General features: G+C 47.3%; 1 protein-coding gene across 1 annotated transcript in view; it reads right to left on the bottom strand.

The window, feature by feature from the left end:
- The window catches only part of CRTAC1 (cartilage acidic protein 1), a 116,084-nt gene that overhangs the window by 52,115 nt on the left and 39,427 nt on the right, over nucleotides 1-24,542 (bottom strand). Inside the window, exon 3 of the mRNA XM_023754827.1 lies at nucleotides 1,389-1,585. Coding sequence (XP_023610595.1) covers nucleotides 1,389-1,585 — 197 coding nt within the window. The remainder of the gene's footprint in view (nucleotides 1-1,388; nucleotides 1,586-24,542) is intronic.

The following is a 24,542-nucleotide window of genomic DNA, read 5'->3' as shown; positions in this document are numbered from 1 at the left end:
AGTGCACGTCCAAGCGGGCCTCACTGGGACATGAGGTCCTGCATCCTTCAGGAGGACGCCCTGGCCTGGGACTCCCCTGCAGATGTGATGGCCCCACAGGAGAAGACTTCATCCTAGGGCAGTGGTTCTCAACCTGTGGGTCGTGACCCCTTTGGGGGTCGAACAACACTTTCATAGGGTCGCCTAAGACCATCGGAAAACACATATATAATTACATATTGTTTTTGTGATTAATCACTATGCTTTAATTATGTTCAATCTGTAACAATGAAATCGGGGGTCACCACAACATGAGGAACTGTATGAAAGGGTTGCGGCATTAGGAAGGTTGAGAACCACTGTCGAGTGTCTTGGTTAAAAGGACAAAGCTGGAGTCAGACCCCTAGGTTTGAGTCCTGGTATTTACAAGTTGTGTGGCCTTGGGCAAGTCATGTGATCTCTTTGTGCCTCAGGTTCCTCAACTATAAAGTGAGATGCACCAGTACCTAACCTCATCAAGCTACTGTGAGGCTTAAGTGAGATAATTATGAGAGTGCTTAGATCAGGGCCTGCTTGCTATTTACGTACTACCCGTTACCAATTTGTTACTATTATTTAGCCTTCTGTGCATCAATTTCTTTCCTCCATTCCTTAGGACCTTGCTACTCAGTGTGGTCCCTGGACCGTCAGCATCATCATAGCCCAAGCGTATGTGAGCAGTGCAGGATCTTGGGCCCCACTAGGCTGCCGAGTCAGAATCCGCATTCCCACAAGACCCCCAGGTGACTAGGATGGACGCTCTGGGCTAGAAGAGGCTCCATGAGCTCAAGGTCTGTCTTCCTTAAAGTTGTACCCCCATTGCCCAGCACCTCTGGCATGGAGCAGGTGCTCGGCAGGGATTTGTGGTGTGAATAAATGAGCTACGCTGAAAGCTGTGGGGTCACTGAAGGATTTCAAAGCATTTTAGAAAGGCCCCCTTGAAACAGCATGGAGGGCAATTACGGGCAACATTTGTTGCTATGGTGGCCACCTGGGTGAGAGTGCTGCGCGGTTGAGCCTGGCCGGAGCAGTGGGGAGGGGGGGAGGGGAGGGGCTAGGAGGACTGGAGGCTGCTCCTACCTACCGGGAGGCCAGAGGACAAAGTCTGAAGGTAAGGACAGGCTTTTGCTCAAGGCCCTCCATCTCCAGGTCCAGCAGCCAGGAGATGAGGGCCAGCTTCATGCACAAGAGAAGGGGCTCTCCTGTTGGGACAGAGCGAGGTCCTGGAGGCATCAGGGGACTCTGTCTAGGGGCGGGGGGCCCATGACAGTAGCCTGAGGAGGGCCAGGGTCCCCAAGGCCCTGCCCCCAGCTGGTGCTGGGAGGAAGAAGGTGGAAAGCAGGAAGAGGCCCGAGGCCCCAAACCCTTACCTGAGAAGGCATTATTGGTGTTGAGGAAGTAGATCTCCTCACGGCCATCCCCGTCGATGTCACAGGCTGTGACCCCAATGGCGTTGCCCTGCCGGTCCCGCAGCGCATAGTAGGGGGAGCTGCGCTTGTCCACTGCGATGTTCACCAGCCGCTTCTGGGCCCGGTCGTACTTCAGAACCAGATTGGGGCCGTTGTACCTGGATGGGGGAGGGGAAGGGGACATTGGGGAGGAGCAGCTGGGCCACTGCCTCCACCTGACCGGCAAAGGGCTCAGAGTCCTCCCGGAGAGGTCAGTGTGGGGCAATTCAGCCCCACATAATTCCTGGGGAGCCCTCAAGCAGCTTGCCCTGGGGGGGCCCTGGGTGTTTGGTGAGTGTCCATGAATCAGATCGGGCCCCGGCAAAGCGAGAGTCAACTGGGCCCACACGGGCCTCTTCCTGCTTTCCACCTTCATGGAACACAATATAAGGAGCAGGGGAGTGGAGGGGAGTGGGAAACCAGTGACAAGCCTTTTACCACAGGCTATCCCGAAGCAAACAAGAACCTCCCAGACACTCAGCTTGCCCATTTCAATGCCAAAGCCACTTTCACACTTATGATCTCATTCTTTTAAGTCTAACAACAATTAGGGGAGGGCGGTGAGGAAGGCTGTGTAATTAACCCATTTTACAGATGAAGCAACTGGTGAGCTTCATCAGGGAAACAAAGGCTCAGGGAAGCTCAGTGCCCTTCCCAAGGTAACAGCTAGTAAGTGTCAGGTGCTGGGACTTGAACTCGGGCCCTTTCTGCTATCCCAAGAGCCCCTGCGTGACTGAGCCGAGGAGGAACGGAGGCTTTGTGGGTGAGGTTTGGGATGGCTTTCTCCTGATGGAAGTCCCAGCGCTTAAACAGTATGTATGAAATTCGCATCTCAGACGGGAGATTATGAACACATCCAAAGTCATTAGCAGAACCTGCTGGGTTTCTTTTTCTATGAAACTCAAAACCGAAAGATTAAAGTTCTCATCAGTCCTCATCTCTCCCGTTTCACTCCCGTAGCCCCATGGCCCCCAGGCATGATCTTGCCTCAGGGACTTGGCTCTTGCTGCTCCCTCGCCCAGGATGCGTTTCCTGCAGACGTCCACATGGCTGCCTCCTTCCTTCACCTCCCTCAGGCCCTGGCTCAATTGTTGCTTCTCAGTGAGGCCCTCCTGCCCACATTCCTGAAACCTGCAACCACTTCCACCCGCTCTCCTTATTCCGCCCCCTGCTCTTCCCCCATGGCTGTTACCACCAGCTGACCATCTGTCTCTTCTTGGTCATCTGTTCCTTCTCTGTCTGATCCCACTGGAATGTCAGCTCCACGAGGGCAGAGCTTTCTGTCTGTTTTGTTCCCCAGGGCCTACAACAGTGCCTGGCACACAGAGGTGCTCAATAAATATTTGTTGAATGACTGAATGAGGGAGACCTCAGAGCCCACGGCTGAGTCATAAGGGTTTAGGGGCCCCATGGTCGATTTCTTCCCCTCGAGTTTCCATCTGGAGAAAGTGGCATGCCCCAAGGTCACCCCCCAGACAGCACAGCCATGATTGTGTGAAGGCCTCTTACTGCTCCTGGAAAACCAGCTTGCCAGGCTCTCCAAAGGAACCTGGCCAGCCTCCATGCACTAGTCCCTGGTCTCCTGCCTTTGTTCTAACCCGGGCATGAGCATCCTGAGTTCAGCTGCCAGCCTCTGGATGGTCCGGGGCAGAGAACACTTGGAGGGCGGGAAGAACTCCCCAAGGTCTTTGAGAGAAATCACTTCTTGCTTCCTTGAAACAGATCCAAGTTGGCCCTCTCCTTCATCACCAAGTGCAGAGCCAGTGAAATTTGGGGGATGCTGAGCAACTGGCCGGGAGCCTTTTGGCACCCACAGTGTGTGAAAGGGGAGACAGAGCTCACCGGGGGCTGAGTCAGCACCGGGTGATGGAAGGTCGCACATCAGACATCTTGACAAAGATCGTCTGAGGGCTGTGTTAAGGACACGGCATGACCTGGGGACACTTCTAGGCAGGAGAGACAGTATACGGGTTCCAGCACTGTCAGCAGCTGGCTCCAGCCCCCAGGGACAGGAAGTGCCTTCTGGGTGCTCAACACTAGTCCTCCAAGCCTCTGGGTCTTCTGTTTGCCACCGTCCCTACTGCTCCTCACAAGACACGTAGTCCTAGGGTTCTGGGCCTCGTTAAAAGCACTTTCATAAGCATTGTCTCACCCGAACCCCACATAATCCCAGAAAGAAGGTAGGTAAGGCATTTTTCTAGAAAAAAAACCTGAGGGTCAGAGAGGCAAAGTGAGCTGTCCGAGGTTACACAGCTCATACCTGGCAGTGCTGGGCCTCTAACCGTCTCCAGGGTCCAAATCCTATGTTCTTGCCATGTTGCCTATGATGCCAACACTCTTAGTGCTCTGCATTTTATAAAATATATTTCAGAGGGGAAGGGAGAGGGAGAGAGGGAGAGAGGGAAAGAGGGAGAGAGGGAGAGAGGGAGAGAGGGAGAGAGAGAGAGAGAGAGAGAGAGAGAGACAGACAGACAGACAGACAGACACGGAGGAATATCAATGATGACAGAGAATCATTGATCAGCTGCCTCCTGCATGCCCTCTACTGGGGATCAAGCCTGCAACCCTGGTATGTGCCCTTGACCAGAATCAAACCCAGAACTCTTCAGTCCACAGGCTGATGCTCTATCCACTGAGCCAAACCAGCTAGGGTTGCATTTAAAAAATATATATTTTTTTATTGATTTCAGAGAGGAAGGGAGTGGTAGAGAGAGATAGAAACATCAGTGATGACAATCATTGATCAACAGCCTCTCACACTCCCAACTAGGGATTGAGCCTGCAACTAGGGATCAAGCCCACAACCCGGGCATATGTCCTGATCAGGAATTGAACCGTGACCTCCTGGTTCATAGGTCAACGCTCAACCACTGAGCCACGTTGGTCGGGCAGTTCTCTGCATTTTTAAATTTTTTTCTGGCAGCCTCTCCCAGAGTAGTGATGGTGAGCAATGCCTGAGGATTTCATGTCAACACTGGAGATAATAACCCTACATTTCTACAGCACTTTACAATTTACAAAGAACCTTCTCATCCTTGATTTCATTTGTTTCTCGCAGGTCTTGACTCTGCCAGAGGTTAGCTTTGCGACTTTGGCTGGTCAGAAACCCATGTTCTGGGGTTCTCTTCCACAAAACAAGAGATTTGGACTAAATCAGAGGGTCACAAAAGGGATGTCAGTTCCTACACCAATCTGCCTGGGGAGCTGGATGTACGGTATGTGAGATTTCATGCTTCTTCTTGTGACACCTGCCAGAGGTTGTGGGGGCAACTCTAGAAGTTCAGTGAAACGGGGTTAGGCAGTGGGACAGGGTCCATGTTCTTAAAAAGCAGATGTGACTTCATAATCTCCAAGGCTGGGCCAGCAGGCAGAAGTGATGGGCTTGGAGGCAACTGGAAAGTCTGCTCGAGAGACACCAGCAGGGCACAACCCACAGTTATGTGAGTGCCATCCGATGTTGGTGCCAGTTTGCTGGGGCAGGGCTGCGATGGGCAGGGAGGGACCTGGGGGTTGGGTCCAGAGCAGCCTGGGCATGGGCTTCTGGCCCTGCCACTTTCTGGCGCTGACCTTGAGCTTGACACTCATTTCTCCAAGCTTCAGCTTCCTCATTACTTCTACTACATCTATGGCCACATAACTCACAGGATGGCTGCGAGGATAAGAGTGTGTGACAACACTTGGTAAACTGTGAAGAGTTACACAGTTGTATGTTCTCATCATTATTACAGAAACAGCAGAAGCACAATCTCGAGAACTCTCCAGTGATCATTTTGAGAGTTTCCAAACACAATCTAGTATTTCTCTTCCAAAAACATCCCACCCTCATCGCTCATCCTCTGTGGGTATATTTCTTTATTGCCCTTTATAACTAAAGTTCTCAGAGTTGTCTTCACAAGCTGTCTCCACTGTCTCTCTACCCATTTACCCCACCCCAACCCACATCCTCCCCGCACCCAATTCCAGCCAAGCCACTCTTGTTACTGTCATTGGGAGCTTTTGTGTGGCCACATCCAAGGACACCCTTTCTAGTCTCCCTCAGTCTCCACCACACCACTTCCCTCTTAAAACACTGCTCTCTTGCCCCTGAGGTTGCCACCCTCCTCTGGTTTTCCTTCTCTCTCTCTCTGCCTCCCTCTCCTTTTCCCCTAGTAGGTTCTTCCTCCTCTCTCTGCCCTCTTGATGTTGGAGTCCCCAGGCTTGGTCCTGGGTCCCCTTCTCCCCTCTGTCCCCTTTCACTAGGGGATAATATTCGTTCTCAAGACTGACAACTCCCAAATTTATATCTCCTACCCAAATCCCCAGTCCAAGCTCAGACTCATATATCTGACTGCCTACCTGACATCTCTCCTTGCACCCGCACAGTCATCTCTGATGGAACTATCGATCGCTCATCCCCCCTGCCCTGCAATGGACACCCAAGTACTGAAGCCAGAAACCTGGTGCCAGCCTTGGTTTTCCCACCCCCTTGTCTTCATATCTAATTCACCAGCCAATCCTGCCATTTCTACCTCCTAAAAAATCTTTCAAATCTTTCTCTTTTTTCCTCCCCCACTGCCACCATCTCTGAAGAGGCTTCTTTCTCTCTTTCATCACTTGCCCCCATCAATCTAATCCCCCCATACCATAGCCACAGTCATCTTTTTAACACACAAATCGGGCCAGCCATTCTCCTGCCTTAAACCCTTTGGTGGCTCCCCATTATATTGGAATGGAACCCAGACCCCTTATCATGCCTGGACTGGGAGCCCAGCTTGGTTGGTTGCCCGCTTCGCTGACCTCCTCCAGGCCCTGGCCTCTCACAGAACTGCTCCCTCTGACTAGGACACTCTATCCACTTCCCTCTGGCTTCTTCTCATTCTTTAGGTCTCACCATCAAAAGCAGCTCAGAAAAGTCTTCCCCTCGGGGTACCCACTGTCCCACTCTTGTTTGGTTACCTAGGTATTGCCCATTTCTCCCAGTAAACAATAAGCTTCATGAGGGCGGGGTCTGTGTTTGCCTTGTTCATTGCAATCTTCTCATTATCCAGTGCATAATGAGTGCTCAATAAATACCTGTAGAGTGAACGAAAGAGAAGTAGCCTATAGAAGGTACCAGATCACCACTGGGTGGCTGAGCAAAAGCCTGACTGAGCCAACAGTCTCTTGATTGGTGTTTGCCCTCCACTTTTATTGTTCCCCAAAGATATACATATTGACAGAGAGGAGGCCAAGACCTGGTGTCCTGGATAAGAGTGAGAGAGAATAACAAAATGTTATAGATACAGAGAATCAACCTTTTTTCTGTTCAGAATCATTGACCCATGTGAAAAAATAATCTTAGACAGTTACATAAAGAGAAACCAGATAACAGGATGTAATAATTATTGGGTACCTACTATATGTTCGATACTGCGCTAAGTATTATACATGAATAAAAATTTTTAAATTTGAAAGATATATAAATTACGCTATTTTGAAAAGTAAGAATAGGAAACCTTTTTCATTTAGAAAGGAAAATAATGAAAAATATATAGCTATTCAACACTATAGTCAGGAGAGAGAGGCAGGGCAGAGAGAAAAAACAGATGTATGTATGCACAAAGAATGAAAGATAGAGACACATAAAATAAAATAAAAAAAACAACCGTAGAAATTGAATGAAACCCTGAGCAGAGAGAGAAAAACACATGCTGAAACATAGACAGACTGGCTCATACAGACACAGAGACACGGAAAAGGGGACATGCAGACCTGTAGAGACAAATGGAGAGACCCCTGGGAATTTCAACAGGAACCTGAGATATTATCATAGAGAAACAACCCATCTCTGTGGCCATTTTCCGCATTTCCTCTAAAGGCATAAGGATGTATTTTATTCTTGGTCACTTCAATACCCTTATTTTATAGATGAAGAAAGCGAGTTTCAGAAAAAACGACTTTCTGAAAGTCAAACAGCTAATTGTTAGATAAAATAAACCAAAGGCAAACTTATCCCTTAGCAGGGATCAAGAAAAGTATGGCCTTTGGACTAAATCTGGCCTGCTGCCTATTTTTGTAAATAAAGTTTTATTGGAACACTGATATGTTCATTTATTTGTGTATTAAGTATGGCTGCTTTTGCTATACTGTAGAGTTCAGTAGTTATGATAGAATGTATGGCCCAAGAGTTGAAAATATTTACCATGTGGTTCTTGGCAGAAAAAGATTTCCTATCCCTGACTCAAAGGGTTATCAGCCTTATATTATAGGTATATTAAAAGTTCTAAGTGATCAATATCAGAACAGAACTCAAAATTAGAATAGTGTTAGTAAAAATTACGTTGGGAGTCTGTACTTGGAAATAGTTTTTTTGAGATAACATGGTATTTCAGGGAGAGTATCGGTTGAATGCAAGGAAGACGTTAGGTCTTAGAATGGAGACTGTGAAGCAAAATAATCTTCAGAGAAAAGAGACAGAAAAGTTGCTTAAGAAGAGAGCAGTGTTCTCTACATGGGGCTTATCTAAGGCTTAGAAGTAAGAGCATGTTCCTTCCCTCGCAATGAATGAAGTGGTTAAAGGGGTGTGGTAGAGGATCTCCACAGAGGGCTGCCATCTTCTCTTTTCTCTGTGGGCACTTCTTACTCCAAGCAGAAAAAGGGGGAATCTATTTTGCCTCCCCTTGAATGAATCTGGACTTGCCTCAATTAGCAGCATATGGTAGAAGTGATGTTGGGCCAATTCTGGATCTAGCCGTTAAGAGACCTACTTTGTGTTTGGTAAAAGCCAGTCACCATGATAGAAATTTCACTACCTTGAGATCACCATGCTCTGACACAGCCCAATCTAGCCTCACGGAGAGGCCCTGGGGACAGGCACCGAGGCACCAGATACGTGAGTGAAGACTTCGCCAGCAGTTGAATGCATCTGAGTGAGTGATACCAGCAGATGTCACGTGGAGCAGAAGAACCATCCAAATGAATTTGCTCGAATTTTTGACCCACAGAATTGTGAAAAATGACAAATTCTTTTTAAGCCACTACATTTTTGGAAAAGAAAGTACATAATGATGACCTATGATTTCAGACCCAAAGGGAAAAGGAATTTTACTACTGGAAAGTAAGAAAAAGTACTGTTCATAAGTCAGTGAAATTCTGTAGGGTAGCCATTTGAATTTCCAGTAGGCAGGTCTCCCCAAGGGATGCCTGGATCTGTTGAGTTGATACTTGCATCTCAGAATATCTGAGAATTTGTGCAGAGCCTGAGGGTAGAAGGGTAATAATAAATACAAGGATTCCAGAAACCCGTTTTCTTACTCCTCATTCTCATTCTTCATTCTCTTTTAGCCATATCCATTTCCTATTTTGAATGTACAACCTTTAATATAGATGATTTTTTGGAGATGTGTGTCATGCTCTTTTTTCTTTGCTTACATATTTAATCCAGTGAAAGCCATCGAAGTTAAATAGGACCAGCACACACATGGGAAAGAATTCAAACAAAAGATTCACAAATTGTATCCTAGGATAGGATATATCCAGAGGCCAGTTTAAAGGAATGGAGATTTTGGTAATGGGAAGGTTCTAGGTGTGGTGAAAACTCTGGGGGTAGGGATTTTAAAGGGGAGTAAATTGGATAGTGTGGAAAGGGCATCCATCCCAGAAAACAAACAAACAAATTTGATCCCGAATTAGGAGCTAACCAGGTTGGAGAAGACCTCACAAATAGAGGGAAAAGAAGGAGAAGGTAACTTTAAGATGAACAATAAAGACCTTTTGTCCTAAGGGGCGGGTGGTTTTGTAAGAAAGGAATGTTTGGCACCAAAAGGTCAGAATAATCTACAGTGATGAGGTCTGTAAGAACTCCATGCAGACTGATTGATCTATACCTTGTTCTAAAAGAGATCTGTGCTCAGCATGAGCTCTGTGCTCTTGGAATTTCTTATATGTTGATGAGCATGGAAGCACCCAGAAGGAAGCGCCCAGACTACCATTTGCAGTTCTATCCCCCACCATATGTGGACAATGCCAGAAAAAACAGGTGCTCTGGTCGTGATGTTGATGATGATGATGATAAAGACCATGACTCCATTCCTCAATACATGTTTATCTCACTAAACAAGGAAGACAAGGAGACAGGAGTTCCATAAAATATCAAAGGAGGAATTCAGGTGACAGATGGAGGCTATGGCAAGCAGGATTCTTTCGTTGCAAGTGGCAATCACTCCACATGCACTAGTTGAATAATTTATTGGCTCATATGTCCAAACGACCAGAGCATCAAGGGTACAAGTAGTCTTCTGGGTACAGGTAGATGGGAACCAGGGTTCTGACCAGAAGGTTTCAGGATCTCATTTCTCTTTCCCTCTTCCTCTTTTCTCTGTCTCTTGACCTCATTCTCTCACACCATCCTGCTTCACAAGGCTTGACCTGTGTTAACACTCTCAGCCTCATACTTCAGCTTCAGCACAGAGTGGAGATGCTATCTTTCCTCAGTTCCAATGGGAAAAACTCCAGGGAAGGGCTATGATTGGCCCAGGTTGGGTCAAATGTCCATCCTCAGAGCTGGGAGTCTATGATTGACAGCCTTCAACTAGTACAAACCTAGTGAAAGCAGCATCTCAGGAGCCATGTATTTTCAGGAAGAGATGAGGAATGTGTCTCTAGATAGACAGTCATCCACCTGGGTCTGCACATTCTGGAGACAAACTTGCCAGGGCCTACTGATGGAAGGCAATGACCCTGGAACCATCGAGTCCCTGTGTCCTGGAGATACATCTCAAGATCCTCCCATCCCCCTCTAGAGCCCCAGAAAGAAGTAAACACAGGAAGTGTATGCACAAAGGGTTCTTGGCCTCCTGCCTGCTCCTGAAGCCTCTGCTCCAGGCAGCATTGCTGGCTGTGGGGAGGTGGGAGGGCACTGAGAGTTGGCAGCGACAAGCCCGATGTGGGGCATGAGGGGACACAAGGTGAGCTCTGGCCCAACTCTGTGATCAACTCTCCACAGACTCAGGCAAATCACTTAACTGCCTGGACACAAAATACTTTACATCTCTATTCAAACTTTCTTCCTTCATGCTATCACTCTCTAGAAGCGTTAGCTAAAAAGCCATTGGTCTCTCTCTCTCTCTTTTGTTTGAAGAGGTGGGCCAATTTAGTGAGGCAAATAGCCAATGGATACTTCAGTAAGGCCTAGGATACTGGCCATGGGACACGGAGTTAAGTGATGGTTTCATCAAGCTCTGGGGCCTGTGCATGTTTGTGGCCAAGAGGAAAAGACCCAGGAGGGCAGTGGATTTAGAGTGTAACTAGGCAAGATGTGTAGAAGGTGGAGGGGAACAGCAGGTAACCTACCAGCAGATGGGTTAGGCTTGAAGTCAAGAGAAGAGGAGATGAAGCCAGGATGGGTAAGAAGACAGGATGAGGTGGAAGATAGTGACTAGGAAGTTGATGCCCAGAGACCTTGGTCTGCTCATAGGTAAATAAGAGGTGAGGTTCTTAGCTGAGAGGAGGGTGCAGAAGTCACAGCTTGAGGAATGAGGAAGTTGGAATAGCAACCGAGGGGCTAATACATGGCCCCTTTCCATGGTAAATGGGGCATGCAGGGTGCGCACCATGAGGCTGAATTTGGGAGATGCAGAGGGCAGGTGGTGGGAAAGGATTAGTCTTACAGGTTGCACAGAAGATACAGGAATGAAGCAATCACAGCAGGGAGGCCGGAAAAGGGCCCAGGGAGTCAACCTGGACCAGAGGGCACAGGGTAAGGTGGACTAGAGGCAGGGCTGCCTCAGGGAGCCGAGTTCAGGGTGGGAGCAGGTGAGGGCAGGTGTTCAGGGCCTCAGATCTGAAATGGGAGCTGCCTGCTCTCGGCCTGGAGAGTGGCTGGGTAAAGGAAGGGGGAGCATCTACTCTTGGGAGTGAGGTGGATTCTGTGGGGGCAACACGGGGCAGCAGAAAGTGCCCTGGACTTGGAGTTAGAACAGAAAGGCTGAGAGGCAATAGAGCTCCGTGGTGAGGAACTTAGCTCAAGAGTCAAGGGCAGACCCCTACTCTGCAACTCTCCAGCTGTGTAAGTTTTCCTGGACAAGTCACCCAGCTGTTCCAAGCCTCAGTTTCCTGATATCAGCTCCCCTGCCATAGGGTTTTGCCGAGAATTAAGATAATACCTATAAAATCATTAATACAGTGCTGGGCCCAGAGAAAACACTCAATAAGCACTAGTTAGTATGTCTGTCTTCTTCTCCCATATACACTCAGTCAATGGGAACTCGATAAATATTTTTGAAAGAATGAGTTATTATGATTATTACCTGTGTAGCCTTGAGCACAGGAGACTGTGAGCTCTGTGGAGTTCTGGACTATGTTTTATTCTTCTGGCTCCTAACACAATGTTTGATAAAGGAACCTGATTACATTCACTAGAATTCAGTTTCCTCATCTATAAAGTGGGGATAATAATATTTGCTCTACCTCAAGGTCAAATGAGATAACGCATGCAAACCGTGACAGAGCTGTAGGTTTTGCTCGCATGCATATACATACACACATGCGCATGCGCGTGCCCACACGATATATGACTGCTGTCTGCAGCAGAGGCAGTGCCTGGCCCCCCCGGGGAGCCCAAGCTCTTCTACCCCATTTGACAGGAGCTGAGTGATAGGCCCATTGAGCTGCAGGAATGCCCTGTGAAAGGAAGATGATAGGAGTTTGTTGAGGGCCTCGTCAGAAGGCAGCTGTGGTTTTCTCCAGCAGGGAAGAAGTCTGGAGCTGGGCACTGGGCTGGGCATGAGGTATGCAAGAGGCTGCTTTAAGTCAGCCTGGCCTGATGCCTGGGTTGGACAAGCAAGGAGATAGAGGTCACCAGACAGGTCACAGGCCCTGGTGAGGAACCGAGAACAGACAGGTCTTGCCTGGTGAAGGGCAGGGCTGTTGTGTGAAGACAAGGACCAGGTGAACTCTTGCTGGTCCAGCTCATGGGGGAATAGAGATGGCCATCGTTAGCTTAGAAAAGGCCCATCCTTCTAGCCCAGGATTGTGTCCAATTAGAGTCTTAGCCCAGACTCTCTAGCTGGGTAGCAGGCCCCTCTTCGTGACAATGAGCTTCCCCCATAATGACTATCTGCTTGGAATTTCTCATGTAAGTTACTGTTGGAGCCCCCCTGGCCCTTGTGCCTATCAGGATACATGGGTCAGGCTGGCCAGGCCACTGTCTGGATCTCCATACACTCTCTCCAGACCCTGTGGGTATGCTGTCCTGATTGCGGGCCTCCACTCCCTGTTCATCCTGGGATCCCATCCCAATGGGAAACTCAAGTTCCTCTGGTTCTCCCTCATGCTGCAGCCCATGGGCCATGCCTGGCTGTGTCTTGTGAAATAATGGTTGGAGGAAGCAGCAAAAGCCTTCCAGTGGCTGTGAAGTGTTAACTGATGAATTAAACCCTTCATTTTGATTTGAAGGAAATAGTCCTAGAAGACACTCTTGCTTTAAAAAAATATTAAGCTGCCAACTATGAAAGGCATTCATTCGCAGGGTCGTTGTTGCCAGGCTGGCTTGAATTCCCTTAGCCACGCATTAGTACTAATCAGAATCTGGCTGTGCGAGCAAATGTGCACTCGAGTTTAGGGGCAGAAAATGTGTGTAAAGTATTAGTGAGAAAGTACCAAACATACCTATTTATTCCTTAAAGTGCTTGTAGTATAAAAATGACCTATCTGGCTGGCAGTTAAAATAAACAGTTATTTTAATTACAAATGAAAGGTACATGACTATAATCTAAGATATTAGGTATCACAGACAATTTATATTTGAACCATCCATCTAGATTAAAGCCCCGCTCGAGCTGGTGCATCCTGATTACACAAGACTAGCAGGCAAATCCTTGCTCCTCACAGTGGGGGTGGGGACATGTGGCACCGGCAGCATCTGAGAGCAGGTTAAACATGCAAAATCTCAGGCACCAGATCTCCGTGTCAGAATCTGCATTTTAACCGATGACAAGGTGATTTACATGCACATTCCAGTTTGAGAAGGGCTGGCCTGGGTCAGTGTTTCTCCAAGAGTAGCCTGTAGCCCATGTACATTAGAAGTACCTGGAGAGCTTATTAAAAATGCAAATTCCTGAGCCCCACCCAGACTTACTGAATCAGAAATGTCCAGACACGGAGCCCAGGAATCGGCATTTCAAACAAACTGGTTTTTATTTTCGCAGAACTGTGAGACCTACCCCTAGTCCTTCCTATCTTATCAAGATCTATTAAGGACCAGTTGACATTCGATGTTCTGAGTCCAGTGCAAAAGGATTTGGATGGATATCATGTCTGCCATTTAGGGGTTTAAAGCGACATTGCTGTAGCTGAACATGTAGGGGACAAGCTATGGCATAAATACCAAGAAGGATTATGGTATTGACGAATTCACGATGCATTTGAGTCTCCCTTCTGCACTGAATACATGCTCTTCCTGAGGGGGAGAAAAACAGACATGTTGTCCTCATCCTTCCTACTTCTCCTGGAGCCAGGTGGACCTCCACCTAAGGGACCACTCATTCTTTTGGGCTACTGGGCAGAGCCCAGCCCATGGCTCAGCATTTTGTTCCTTCAGAAAGAGAGAGACATGAGCCATAACATTCTCTTTTAGAGATAAGAGAAAAATAGCCAGCATCTTTTGGAATTCAATGTATGACAAGTGGAGATGGGGGACATGTGATAGGAGCCTAGCTGAAGGCCTCTGTTGACTCAGGGCTTAAATGGCATGAAGGCTGGCCCTTAACCTTGGTCCTTTAGTGAAACAGTGTCTAAGGTGGGCTAACCTGGCCCAGGTCTCGGGACTCATATGCGGTTACATAGTGCTTTCTGGTTTACCAACATTATGACTTTATTCCCTCATCGATCCAATCTGATGGGGTCATTATTTATCTCCCCTTCCCCTTTAATGCAAAACCAGAGGTTAGTCATGTACCCATCACACAGCTGGAAAGTGGCAGGGCTGAGCCTTGAATTTGCTTCTTCTAACTCCAACCACAAGCCTTATTTGTCTTCTATTCATGAACTAACATATTATTTCAACTAGACCAGGGACTCCTTTTGGCAAAGCTCTCTCCATATTATACCAGCGAGTGCAGCATGAGCACGTGATAACCTCTCAGCAGGTTCAGTGGCCAAAAAAGAGTTACTGCTTCTTTACTTTTCAGCTCTGGCAAATTCTCAGAGGTGTAGGTGAAAAATCAATGCCAGATGGCTCTCGTGGAGAAGACGCCACGGCTTGGCTGCCGTGGAATCACCTTGGGAGGAACGTCATCGCAGCTGAAGGGTATGGCAAGATCAGGCTGGACTCTGGACCACACCAGCCCCGCATGGCAGCCCAGCCCTAACGTGGCTCAGCTCCACTTTCCATGTTCACGGCGAACAGTGAGGTGAAACGAGGGAGGAGGAGCGGCAGAGAGAGCAGCATCCAGGAGGCATTACTGCTCGCCCTGAGAGACCCCTCCAGGCCTGGATGTGGAATGTGATGAAGCTCCACGGTGACAGCACAAATAAGGCTCCTGTCCACACCATCATTGGGCTCAATAGATAAATGCAGACCTGTTGTCAGAAATGACAATCTGGGTGTTACAAATAACCGACTCAACGTCGTGATCGCTGGAGCTGAGGTTCAGGAGCAAAGTGGAAACCTGAGTGGAAATCCGCAGTGGCCAGGAGGGATCTTGAAAGAGCTGCGAGGACTCTTCCAAAGCCTGCTTGCCCGCGTCCAGGAGTGATGTGTGCACCTCTGATGTATTATTATTCTCAGGATTCCGGCATGGGCTCCTCCATCTTTGTAGAAGACAATACCCATACTCACAGCATGGGCTGGGGCCCAGCTGGGGCAGTGCGCCCCGTATTCGTTTCCTAAGGCGCCATAGCAAATTACCAGGAACTGCGTGGCTTAAAACAGAAATTGATTCTCTCACAGCTCCGGAGGCCAGAAGTTCAAAACCAAGGTATGGGCAGGGCCGAGCTCCTTCCAGATGTTCTAGGAAAGAACCTCCTCCAGCTTCTTGTGGCTACAGGCATTGCTTGGCCTGTGGCCGCCTCACTCCACCTTTGTCTCCGTGGTCACATTGCTTCCTCCTTTCTCAAAACCCTCTCTGCCTGTCTCTTTTAAGGCAATATTGCATTTAGGGCCTATCCAGATAATCCAGGGTAAGCTCTTTTTTCTCAAGATCATTGACTTAATCTCATATTTTGTCATATAAGGTAATGTTCACAGGACCCAGGGACTAGGGCATGGATGCATCTTTGGGGGGAGGGTGGTGCACCATTCAACCCACTACAGGCCCCTCTGAATTAACTCTTATTTTCCCAATAAATTATCAGTTAGGATCACAATAATAGTACCTGAGAAGTGTGCTAGGTGCTTCACATGCTCATTTAATTTTCCCAACAACTCGGGAAAGCCAATATTTGTATTCCCATCACAAAGAAGGAACAAAGCTCTGAAGTCCATACTCCTTCAGATTCTCCAAAGGTTTTTGGTCTGTGTGTTTGGGGAAGAAGAGAGGATGAGCCCCTAACCTTCTTCAAACACAGCATTTCCACTCTGATCTTATTTAGATGGTAGGAGGTTGCAGATTTCCTTTATCTTCCAAAGGGTTACACTGAGAAAAAGTTCACAAGACACAGCTCTGCACTTCACAGCCTTGCCTTGTTTGGGCAGGGACCCAGGTTCAGGAGCCCCACCTCTGGAGGCAGACACGCCTGGGCTCAAATCTCTTCTCTCTCCTAACCTTGTTCTCTGTCCCTGGGCAAGTTAGCTAACCTCGCTGAGCAGCATGTTCCTCACCTGTGCAATGGAAATGATAATAGAATGTACCTCAAAGGGTTGTCGCGAGAACGGAATGAGATAATGCACCTCGAATGTTTAAATAGTGCTCCATAAAGAACAGCTATTCATTTCATTGTTATCTTCATTGGCTTATGCGTTTCTTCTACTGATCAGTTCCCTTGATATTCAATCTGGGATCTCTTGAAAGTGGAAATGTTTATCCAGAATAGGTGAGTCCAGCTGTTTTTCCCTCACTTTCAGAGGACGGGTGGCATCAGTCCAGGGCAGTGATATGCAGTGTCACTCTTCCCGGCTCATGGAAGAGGACGCTGTCATCCACACTATACCCAAAGGGTCTGAGTCACATGCATGGTGATGAATTCCAGGTGCAGCCATAGACTCACACAGGAGTCCCCAAAGAGGCTGTGATGACAAAACTTATAGAGCAGTGGTTCTCAACCTTCCTAATGCCGCGACCCTTTAATACAGTTCCTCATGTGGTGGTGACCCCCAACCATAAAATTATTTTCGTTGCTACTTCATAACTGTAATTTTGCTACTGTTATGAATCGTAATGTAAGTATCTGATATGCAGGATGTATTTTCATTGTTACAAATTGAACCTAATTAAAGCATAGTGATTAATCACAAAAACAATATGTAATTATATATGTGCTTTCCGATGGCCTTAGGCGACCCCTGTGAAAGGGTCGTTCGACCCCCAAAGGGGTCGCGACCCATAGGTTGAGAACCGCTGTTATAGGGGCTGGGCCCTGGAGCAAGGTGTGGGACTTTATTAACATCTGTAATAATTGCAAAGATTTATTTATCGACATCTGGGGTTCCAGATGACCTTAGGCAACTGCTGCCTCAGTGGCCAAGTGCAACTCACCGTGAGGTGCTACATAAGTGGCAAAGGGATGCTCATGTGCCTCTGTGAAGGGCTTATGATTACATTTGCTTCCAGATGAATGAAACGTGAGTTCCAAGAGGCAGGCTGACTGACACCAATCTCTTCAACATATTCCAAAACAGCTGCTTTAAGTACAGGTTCTGATTGAATTTTGGAATGTGTCATAATGAGAGCTTAGCATTTATTGACTGCTTACCACCTGCCAGGCACTGGGCTGAGGACTTTATCTGCATGTTCTCACGTTCCCCCAAATGAATCTATTATCCCTTTTTACAGATGAGGCACAGGAGGTCAAGGGACTCCTTGAAGGTCACTTAGTTGTGAAGTCGAGGTGAATGGCACAGCCTGGGCTCTGCGGGAGTCTCTGGAGACTCCACTCTAAGACCCGGGCGGAAAGAATGCACACTGCCTGCTCTTGTGCATCTTCATTTTGGACGGGATCTTATCCTGATCATTAAAAATGAATGTTCTATTCAGTAGCTGTGGTAATTAAGCAAAACAGAACAAACAAAAAAACCCCGCCACCATCAACAAAACCCAAACTAACAAAAATTTGCCTTGGGCCAGATTCTTCTCTAAAGCGCATAAATCTACAACTATAGGCTCCCAGAAGGAACAGGCACTAACAAAGACCTAACCCGTTTCTCTGAAGGCACACTTGTGAGCCAGGGTGACAGATACGCTCTCAGATGACGGAGAACTTTCTAGAAAGTGCATGCTGGGAAGCAGGGCACTCATTTTAAGAAAAGAGGCACCACTCTAAGAGAAGGAAATTTCCAAAAAGACGTTGGGACGAGGGTGTGCCTGGCATTGGTGGGCCCTCTGTAGGGGGCAATGGTAGACATGTTAGTGAGGAGAAGGAGGTAACTGAATTGAGGTGTGACGAAATGCAGTGAGTGATAACAGAAGGAGTATGTTTTCACTGTGGCCCTGGGAAGGTGGGCTTGTTCTTAACAGCATCAATGATATCCGTCAACAGCAGAAGCAGCAGTTGATATTCACTGAATACTTGTTGATGAGTGACGTGCACATCAATGATCTTGTTTAATCTTCACAACAACTCTATAAGGTAGGAACTATTATTAGACCCATTTTACTGATGATGAAACTAAGGCTCCGCAAGGTTAGGCAACTTGGCGGAGGTTGCACAGCTGGAAAGCAGCAGAAGCCCATTCAATGAACCTGGGCCTGTGGGATCCTAGAGCTCATGTTCTTACCCAGCTTTCTTCTTGCCTTTCACCTGGCTAGTCCCTGGACTTAGCCTCCTGAAGATAGTACGTTTTTGATGCAGTGAGGACTGCCTCCTTCCATTGACTACATCTATTGCATTATAGTGTGATGGACTCTCCACACACAGGAAGTGGGTTTAAAATGCGTGAGAGACTCGCTGAGTAGGGGGTGGGTTAGGAGGTGATAGGGACAGGCTTAGAAACAGGAAGTGACAATGACATTCATTAATATGCATCATAACCTCTCACCACTTTCTATGTCGATCAGAAGTGGATTTGAATTTGGGGGGACTGGGGCAGGCCCTATGAGGCTCTCTTCCCTCCCACCCCTGTACCATCACCAAGGCTGCATAGGGGAAACTCTCCCTTCTTTGTCTCCTCTAACCCCTGCAAGGGGCCTGTGACAGCCCTAGCAGACAAGTGGGGGCTACTGGAAACAGGATACTAATACAAGTGGTAATTCCCTGGTAAACCTCTGGCTCCCTCAGCCCAGGGCACCTTAGGTGAAGGATGCGTTTTAAAGACAGAACTGGGCATTCTGTGCCTTCTCGGGCTAGAGGAGAAGATGGGCACATCACATGCCAGTTGGCAGAAGAAAGGGGACAATTTCTTCTCGTTCAAAGTCATTTCAGTGCATTTATTGGCGATAGCAGTGGGGGACATTAGAAATTAGTCACCCTTTTAAGTCAGCAGCGGTCCCTTGCTGCCCTAATCTACACCCTAAATTACACTTGGAGATCTAGAGCGTGTCATTTTTTTTAAATTAATAAATTTTACTTTTTAGAGCAATTTTAGATTCACGGCAAAATTGAGCAGAAAGTACAGAGAGTTCCTATATACACTCTGTCCCCAAACACCGACAACCTCCCCCATTGCCGACATCGGGCACCACAGCGGTGCATTTGTTACAATCGATGAACCTACACTGGTGCATCATTATCACCCAGAATCCATGGTTTACATCAGGGTTCACTCTTGGTGGCACATGCTATGGTTTTGGAGCATGTCCCTTTTTTATCTGATAGGAAAACGCATAAGATGACTGGCTTGTGGCCACCTAGTAGGGAGAAGCTACAGCTATCACGAGCCCCTAACCCAGCCGTGGGCAAACTACGGCCCGCGGGCCGGATCCGGCCCGTTTGAAATGAATAAAACTAAAAAAAAAAAAAGACCGTACCCTTTTATGTAATGATGTTTACTTTGAATTTATATTAGTTCACACAAACACTCCATCCATGCTTTTGTTCCGGCCCTCCGGTCCAGTTTAAGAACCCATTGTGGCCCTCGAGTCAAAAAGTTTGCCCACCCCTGCCCTAACCCCTCGTTGGTGCTCACACTCACACCTTCTTTGCCAGAAAATACAATCAACTGGTCTCCCAGGGATCATATAATGAGAAGAGAGGCAGAGAGAATCCACAGGGATGAAACTAACAAGAATCAATTCCACGGCTTGAAAAAAAAGGGACCCCTCCCCACCCCTGCTGCTTCAAGGTGGACTGTACCGTGGTTTATTCTCACCCCAGAAGACACCGAGATGAGACTGGAAGACTGGAAATCCGGCAGCAGCAGGACTGTCCATTCAAATCTCAGGGCCTGTGTTAGCAGCGAGTCTAAAGAGCATTGGGTTACTGTGCGAGTCTGCAGATCAAGGGAGCCTGGGAGTCTTCTGGTTTCAAGCCCAGAATCTGCACGTTACCAGCAGTAAGTGTAGGATTGCTATAGGAATGACATGATGTAATAAGCATCGAGCCTGTGGATCAGGGGTCCCAAGACCACCCCCAGATCAATGATTCCCTAAAAGGAGTCTCAGAACTCAGCATCCAGAACGCATGGCTAAGATTTATGACAGTGAGACGATATAAAGTGAAATAAACAAAGGGAAAAGGTGCACAGGTCGAAGTCTGGAGGAACAAGCTTCCAACAGGCCCCTCCCAGTAGAGTCACACAGAATGTGCTTAATTCCCCCAGCAACAGGCTGTGACAACATGTGTAAAGTGCTGTCTGCTAAGGAAGCTCATTAGAGACTCGGCGCCCAGGATTTTTATTGGAGGCTGGTCACGTCGGCACATTCTGCCTAGCACATACCAATACTCCAGACTCCCAGAAGGAAAGCAGGTATTTGGCATAAAACCACAGTTTGTGTAGGTAGTTTAGGCACAGTGAGCTACTGGTATCGGTCCTGGGGATAGTGGGAACTCTCCCCAAATCCAAGTTCCCATCCGCAGGCCAAAGATCAACCTTGAAAGTGGGGTTTACTAAGGATAAGGGCCTGCTCTGTTAACCCTTTTCTGCACAGCCTGCTTCACTGTTTGACACATGGTAGATGTTCAATAAATTGCAATTATCATTGCCAGCAGCACCGCAGTTTTGCACCTTTCTCTACAGGAGGAGAGCTCAGCATACCGATGCTGGTGTCCTCCAAGTCCAACCAGGTACCACTTAGAAAATGAAGGACACGTGTGCACACACATACCTGTACACACAAGTGTGTATCTAAGATAAAGTAACTGCTCACATAATAAACCTTTTCCTCTTCAACTACTGAATGATTCTTCTCTCATCTCTGGTCTTAGTCTGCCATTTACAACTCTAATTAACATGGTTTTTTTTTTGTATCTTCAACTGAGTTGTTGGTAAAAATAAAACAAAACAAAACAAAACAGGTTCATCATGTCAGGACCAAGGACAGAGCCCCGGGCACTTGCCTTAAAGCCTCCTTTCACTTAAAGCTCTTGGATCAACCTTTAGGATGATTCTGCTAAAGGAATCATCATCTGCCTCATGGTAGCGACAATAATATGTGAGGAGGCCATTAACTGCTTCATTAAAATAAAAATAAACGATGTCTCCAGCATTCTGCCAGTCCACCAGGCAAATGCTTGCTTGCAAGGAAACAAGGTTCGTTGTGCCTGCAGCCAGTGCTGGCTCCTGGTGATCACACACTGTGTCTTAAAAATTTATAAGCCATTTGTTTGAACTTAATGTTCTTTAATTGACAGATACACTCTTTTTAAATGTTCTCTGTTTGAAACAAGCTGCCTGTTCTCGTCTTTGACTGTGGGTTCCCCAGCCTCTGGGATGCACCTGGTCTTGTGACTTAATGTCAGATGACCAGATGTGCAACTCACCTGCCTTTGGCTGCAGTTCCCTTAGTAGATGATTGGTTCTATCTGTTCAGGTTTGAAGGCCCCCTTCATGGAGGAGATGGAAGTCAACAGAAGTTCTAAGTTCTACCTCCTTTCTATCACTTGAACACTATATTCTACTCCCACTCCCAACAACCTATCCTTTGTTATGTCAAAGGAGAAATATAACAACGTGCAACACTGCATTCCAGGACATCAGTAATTAGGAGACACAGTAATTAAAGCCCACCAAAACTACAGGGGGGGGGTCATTATACTATTCTGCCTACTTTTGCATATGTTTAAAATTCTTCAGTATAATGTTTTTTGTTTTCTTTTTCAAAAAAACAATGAAACTGGCCCTAGTTGGTTTGGTTAGTAGACTGAAGTGTCCTGGGTTCGATTCCAGCCAGGGCATGTACCTTGGTTGCTGGCTCAATCCCCAGCCCTAGGCGGGGTGCATATGGAGGCAACCAATCGATGTGTCTCTCACATTGATGTTTCTCTGTCTCTGCCCCTCCCTTCCACTCTCTCTAAAAATCAAGGGAAAAATATTCTGGAGTGAGGATTAACAACAACAACACAATGAAAATGATTTCAGCAATATTAGAAAACATAAGTTATCAGTCTAGATCTTGGGTCAGAGGGACAGGAGGGGAGAGACTAGGCATGTATTCAGGAAGTAAATAAACCAAGTAGACACAAGATCTTGAGAAAATGATCAACTTCTCTAGGGCTTTACAATCCTGAACCCAAAAGCCAAAATGCGCTTTTTCCTAGCACTCCCTCCCCTTGGGGTGGTGATGACCTGAGGAATAGAATTCTGACCCCGTTTAAGCTAACACCTCACTGCTCACAGGTATCGATCTTATGCCTTCCCTAAGCACCAACCCCAGGCTTGCATCTAATTTGAATAGGAACTGGTTAATTTCCATATGTACTTAGTGCTTCTGTCTCCTCTGTGTCTACCCTTCTTGGTGGTATTCTTTTTAGCACACAAGATCCAAGAAGACAGTTTCCCTGCCTTTCACTCTCTTCAGAAAGCCCTGGAACTAAGTAAGCATCCCTATCCTGGCCGGGCAGGCTCCATGCCTGCGTCTCTCCTTCACCCAGTGCCCGTCTGCAGATGGGCCTCAGGTCACAAGGGCTGGGGCTCTCTGCCCAATTTCCTGGTCAACACCCCAGCCAAGAGAAAGGAGAGAGACTGAGAAGATCAGAAGCAGCCTTCCCGAACAAGACCAGGAGGGGTGGGTCACAGCCAGCCTCCGAGGGGAAGTCTCTGATCCACGGAAACCAGGACACTCTGTATCAGTAAGAAACACTCAGAACCATTTTTCAAAATTAGCAGCTGTAAAGGAATGAAAGCCGATCACCGTCCAGTGCGCACACAGACTCATTCCACCCTCAGAGAGCCTCACAGTCATTATTAAAGAACACATTTCAGAACATAATATTACGCTATTGATTGCTGTTTGTTTCGATGTTTAATTCAGTCACAGCTCGGGTTGTGGAGAGTTTTAAATGGAACGGATGCTCTGAAGACCTGCACGAATGTTCCAATTTTCCACTGGGTTTCACAAGGAGCGTTGGTGATGCTGTGGGGACCATTGCTCCTGGTGCCCCCAGGTTCTTACCGGCGGGGAAGTCAGGGGCGGCTGCTGAGCAGGGCTCTGCGGTCTTTCTACAGAAAATGGAAAAGGTGTAGAGTTCCACATGAATCCAAGCAACATCCACTCCTTCTGCCACCACGCATTAAATGATCTGGGACCGAAATTCAATACACACCTCAGGCACTCTTGCGGAACGTTACCAGTGCATCTCGCCAGCATCAACATCCCCGGAGGAACAGAAAAGAAAACAAATAAAGGCTCTCCTCTGAACATACACAGAGATAAAGGGAGACCACAGTGGGAAACCCCACTTGGATGACAGGCCTGAGGGTTCCAAAGGTACAGCCAGGCCCACACTGCAGCTGCTCCTCCTCGCCCCGAAGCTGGTAGATAGGGAGGAGCCTAAGGGTGTGCAGAAAATCCAGACCCTGAGGCCAGACCTTGAGGTGGCCCAGTCCTGGTGTCCCTGGGGCCCTGTCATCACCACTTCCTGTCCTTTCCACCCTTAAAACTTGCCTAGAACCATTTCCCCAACGACCCTAGTTTGCATCTTCTTTATGTTTCCATGTTCTCTTATTTGCCTGGACCCATGGTTCTCCTATTGTGGTCCCCTGACCAGTGGCATCATCATCATCATCTGGGGACTGGTTAAAAATGCTAATTTCTCACACTCCAATCCAGACTTCTCCCATCAAAACTCTGAGCATGAGACCTGGACATCTATGTTTTTAAAAAGGCCTCCAGGTGATTCTGATGCACATTCAAGTTTGAGAACCACTGACTTGGACTACTGCAACAGTTTGTAAGTCTCCCGCTTCTAATCCATTTCCCACTCTGCCACCAGAGCCGCCTTCTAAAACACAAACTTAATCAGCATAGGTGCCTAGCACAACCCAACAGACAGTAGGTGCACAATAAATACTTATTGACTAAGTAAGTGAAATATCACCTCTGCTTTTAAAACTTTGATGGCTACTCATGGCCTATACAAAATAACCTAGAAACTCCTCAGTAAGGTAGATTAATATTTATCTGATTGTTATTTCTTGTTAGTACTATTTTTCTTAGTAGTTGTCATTTGTGGAGTAATCTACTCACAATTTAGTAAGTACCCTGTATTATGCTATCCTTTTTCTTTCTTTTTCTAACCTGTCTACCCTGACAGAGCTGGGTAGGTGCCTTTTATAGATGAGGAACCATCAGAGAGGTTATGGAACTTGCCTAAGGACCTCCAAGCACCAAGTGGTGGGCTGGAGTTCAATGCAGGTCTGTCTATCTCCAAGGCTCATGCTTTCGATGTATTTCCTTTCAACATCAGATCGCAATGTTCCTTCTAGGCTCTGCCCACCTCTCTCAGGCTTTGGCTTGTGCTCTAAGTGTTCTCGAAGTCTCACCCAATACTCTTTGAAAAACAGAATGAACTACTTGCTAATTATACTAA

This window comes from Myotis lucifugus, unplaced genomic scaffold (assembly GCF_000147115.1).
Source record: "Myotis lucifugus unplaced genomic scaffold, Myoluc2.0 scaffold_66, whole genome shotgun sequence".
In the NCBI taxonomy this organism is placed as follows: domain Eukaryota; kingdom Metazoa; phylum Chordata; class Mammalia; order Chiroptera; family Vespertilionidae; genus Myotis; species Myotis lucifugus.
The sequence above is the reverse complement of the archived record's forward strand: the minus strand, read 5'-3'. Positions and strand labels throughout refer to the sequence as shown.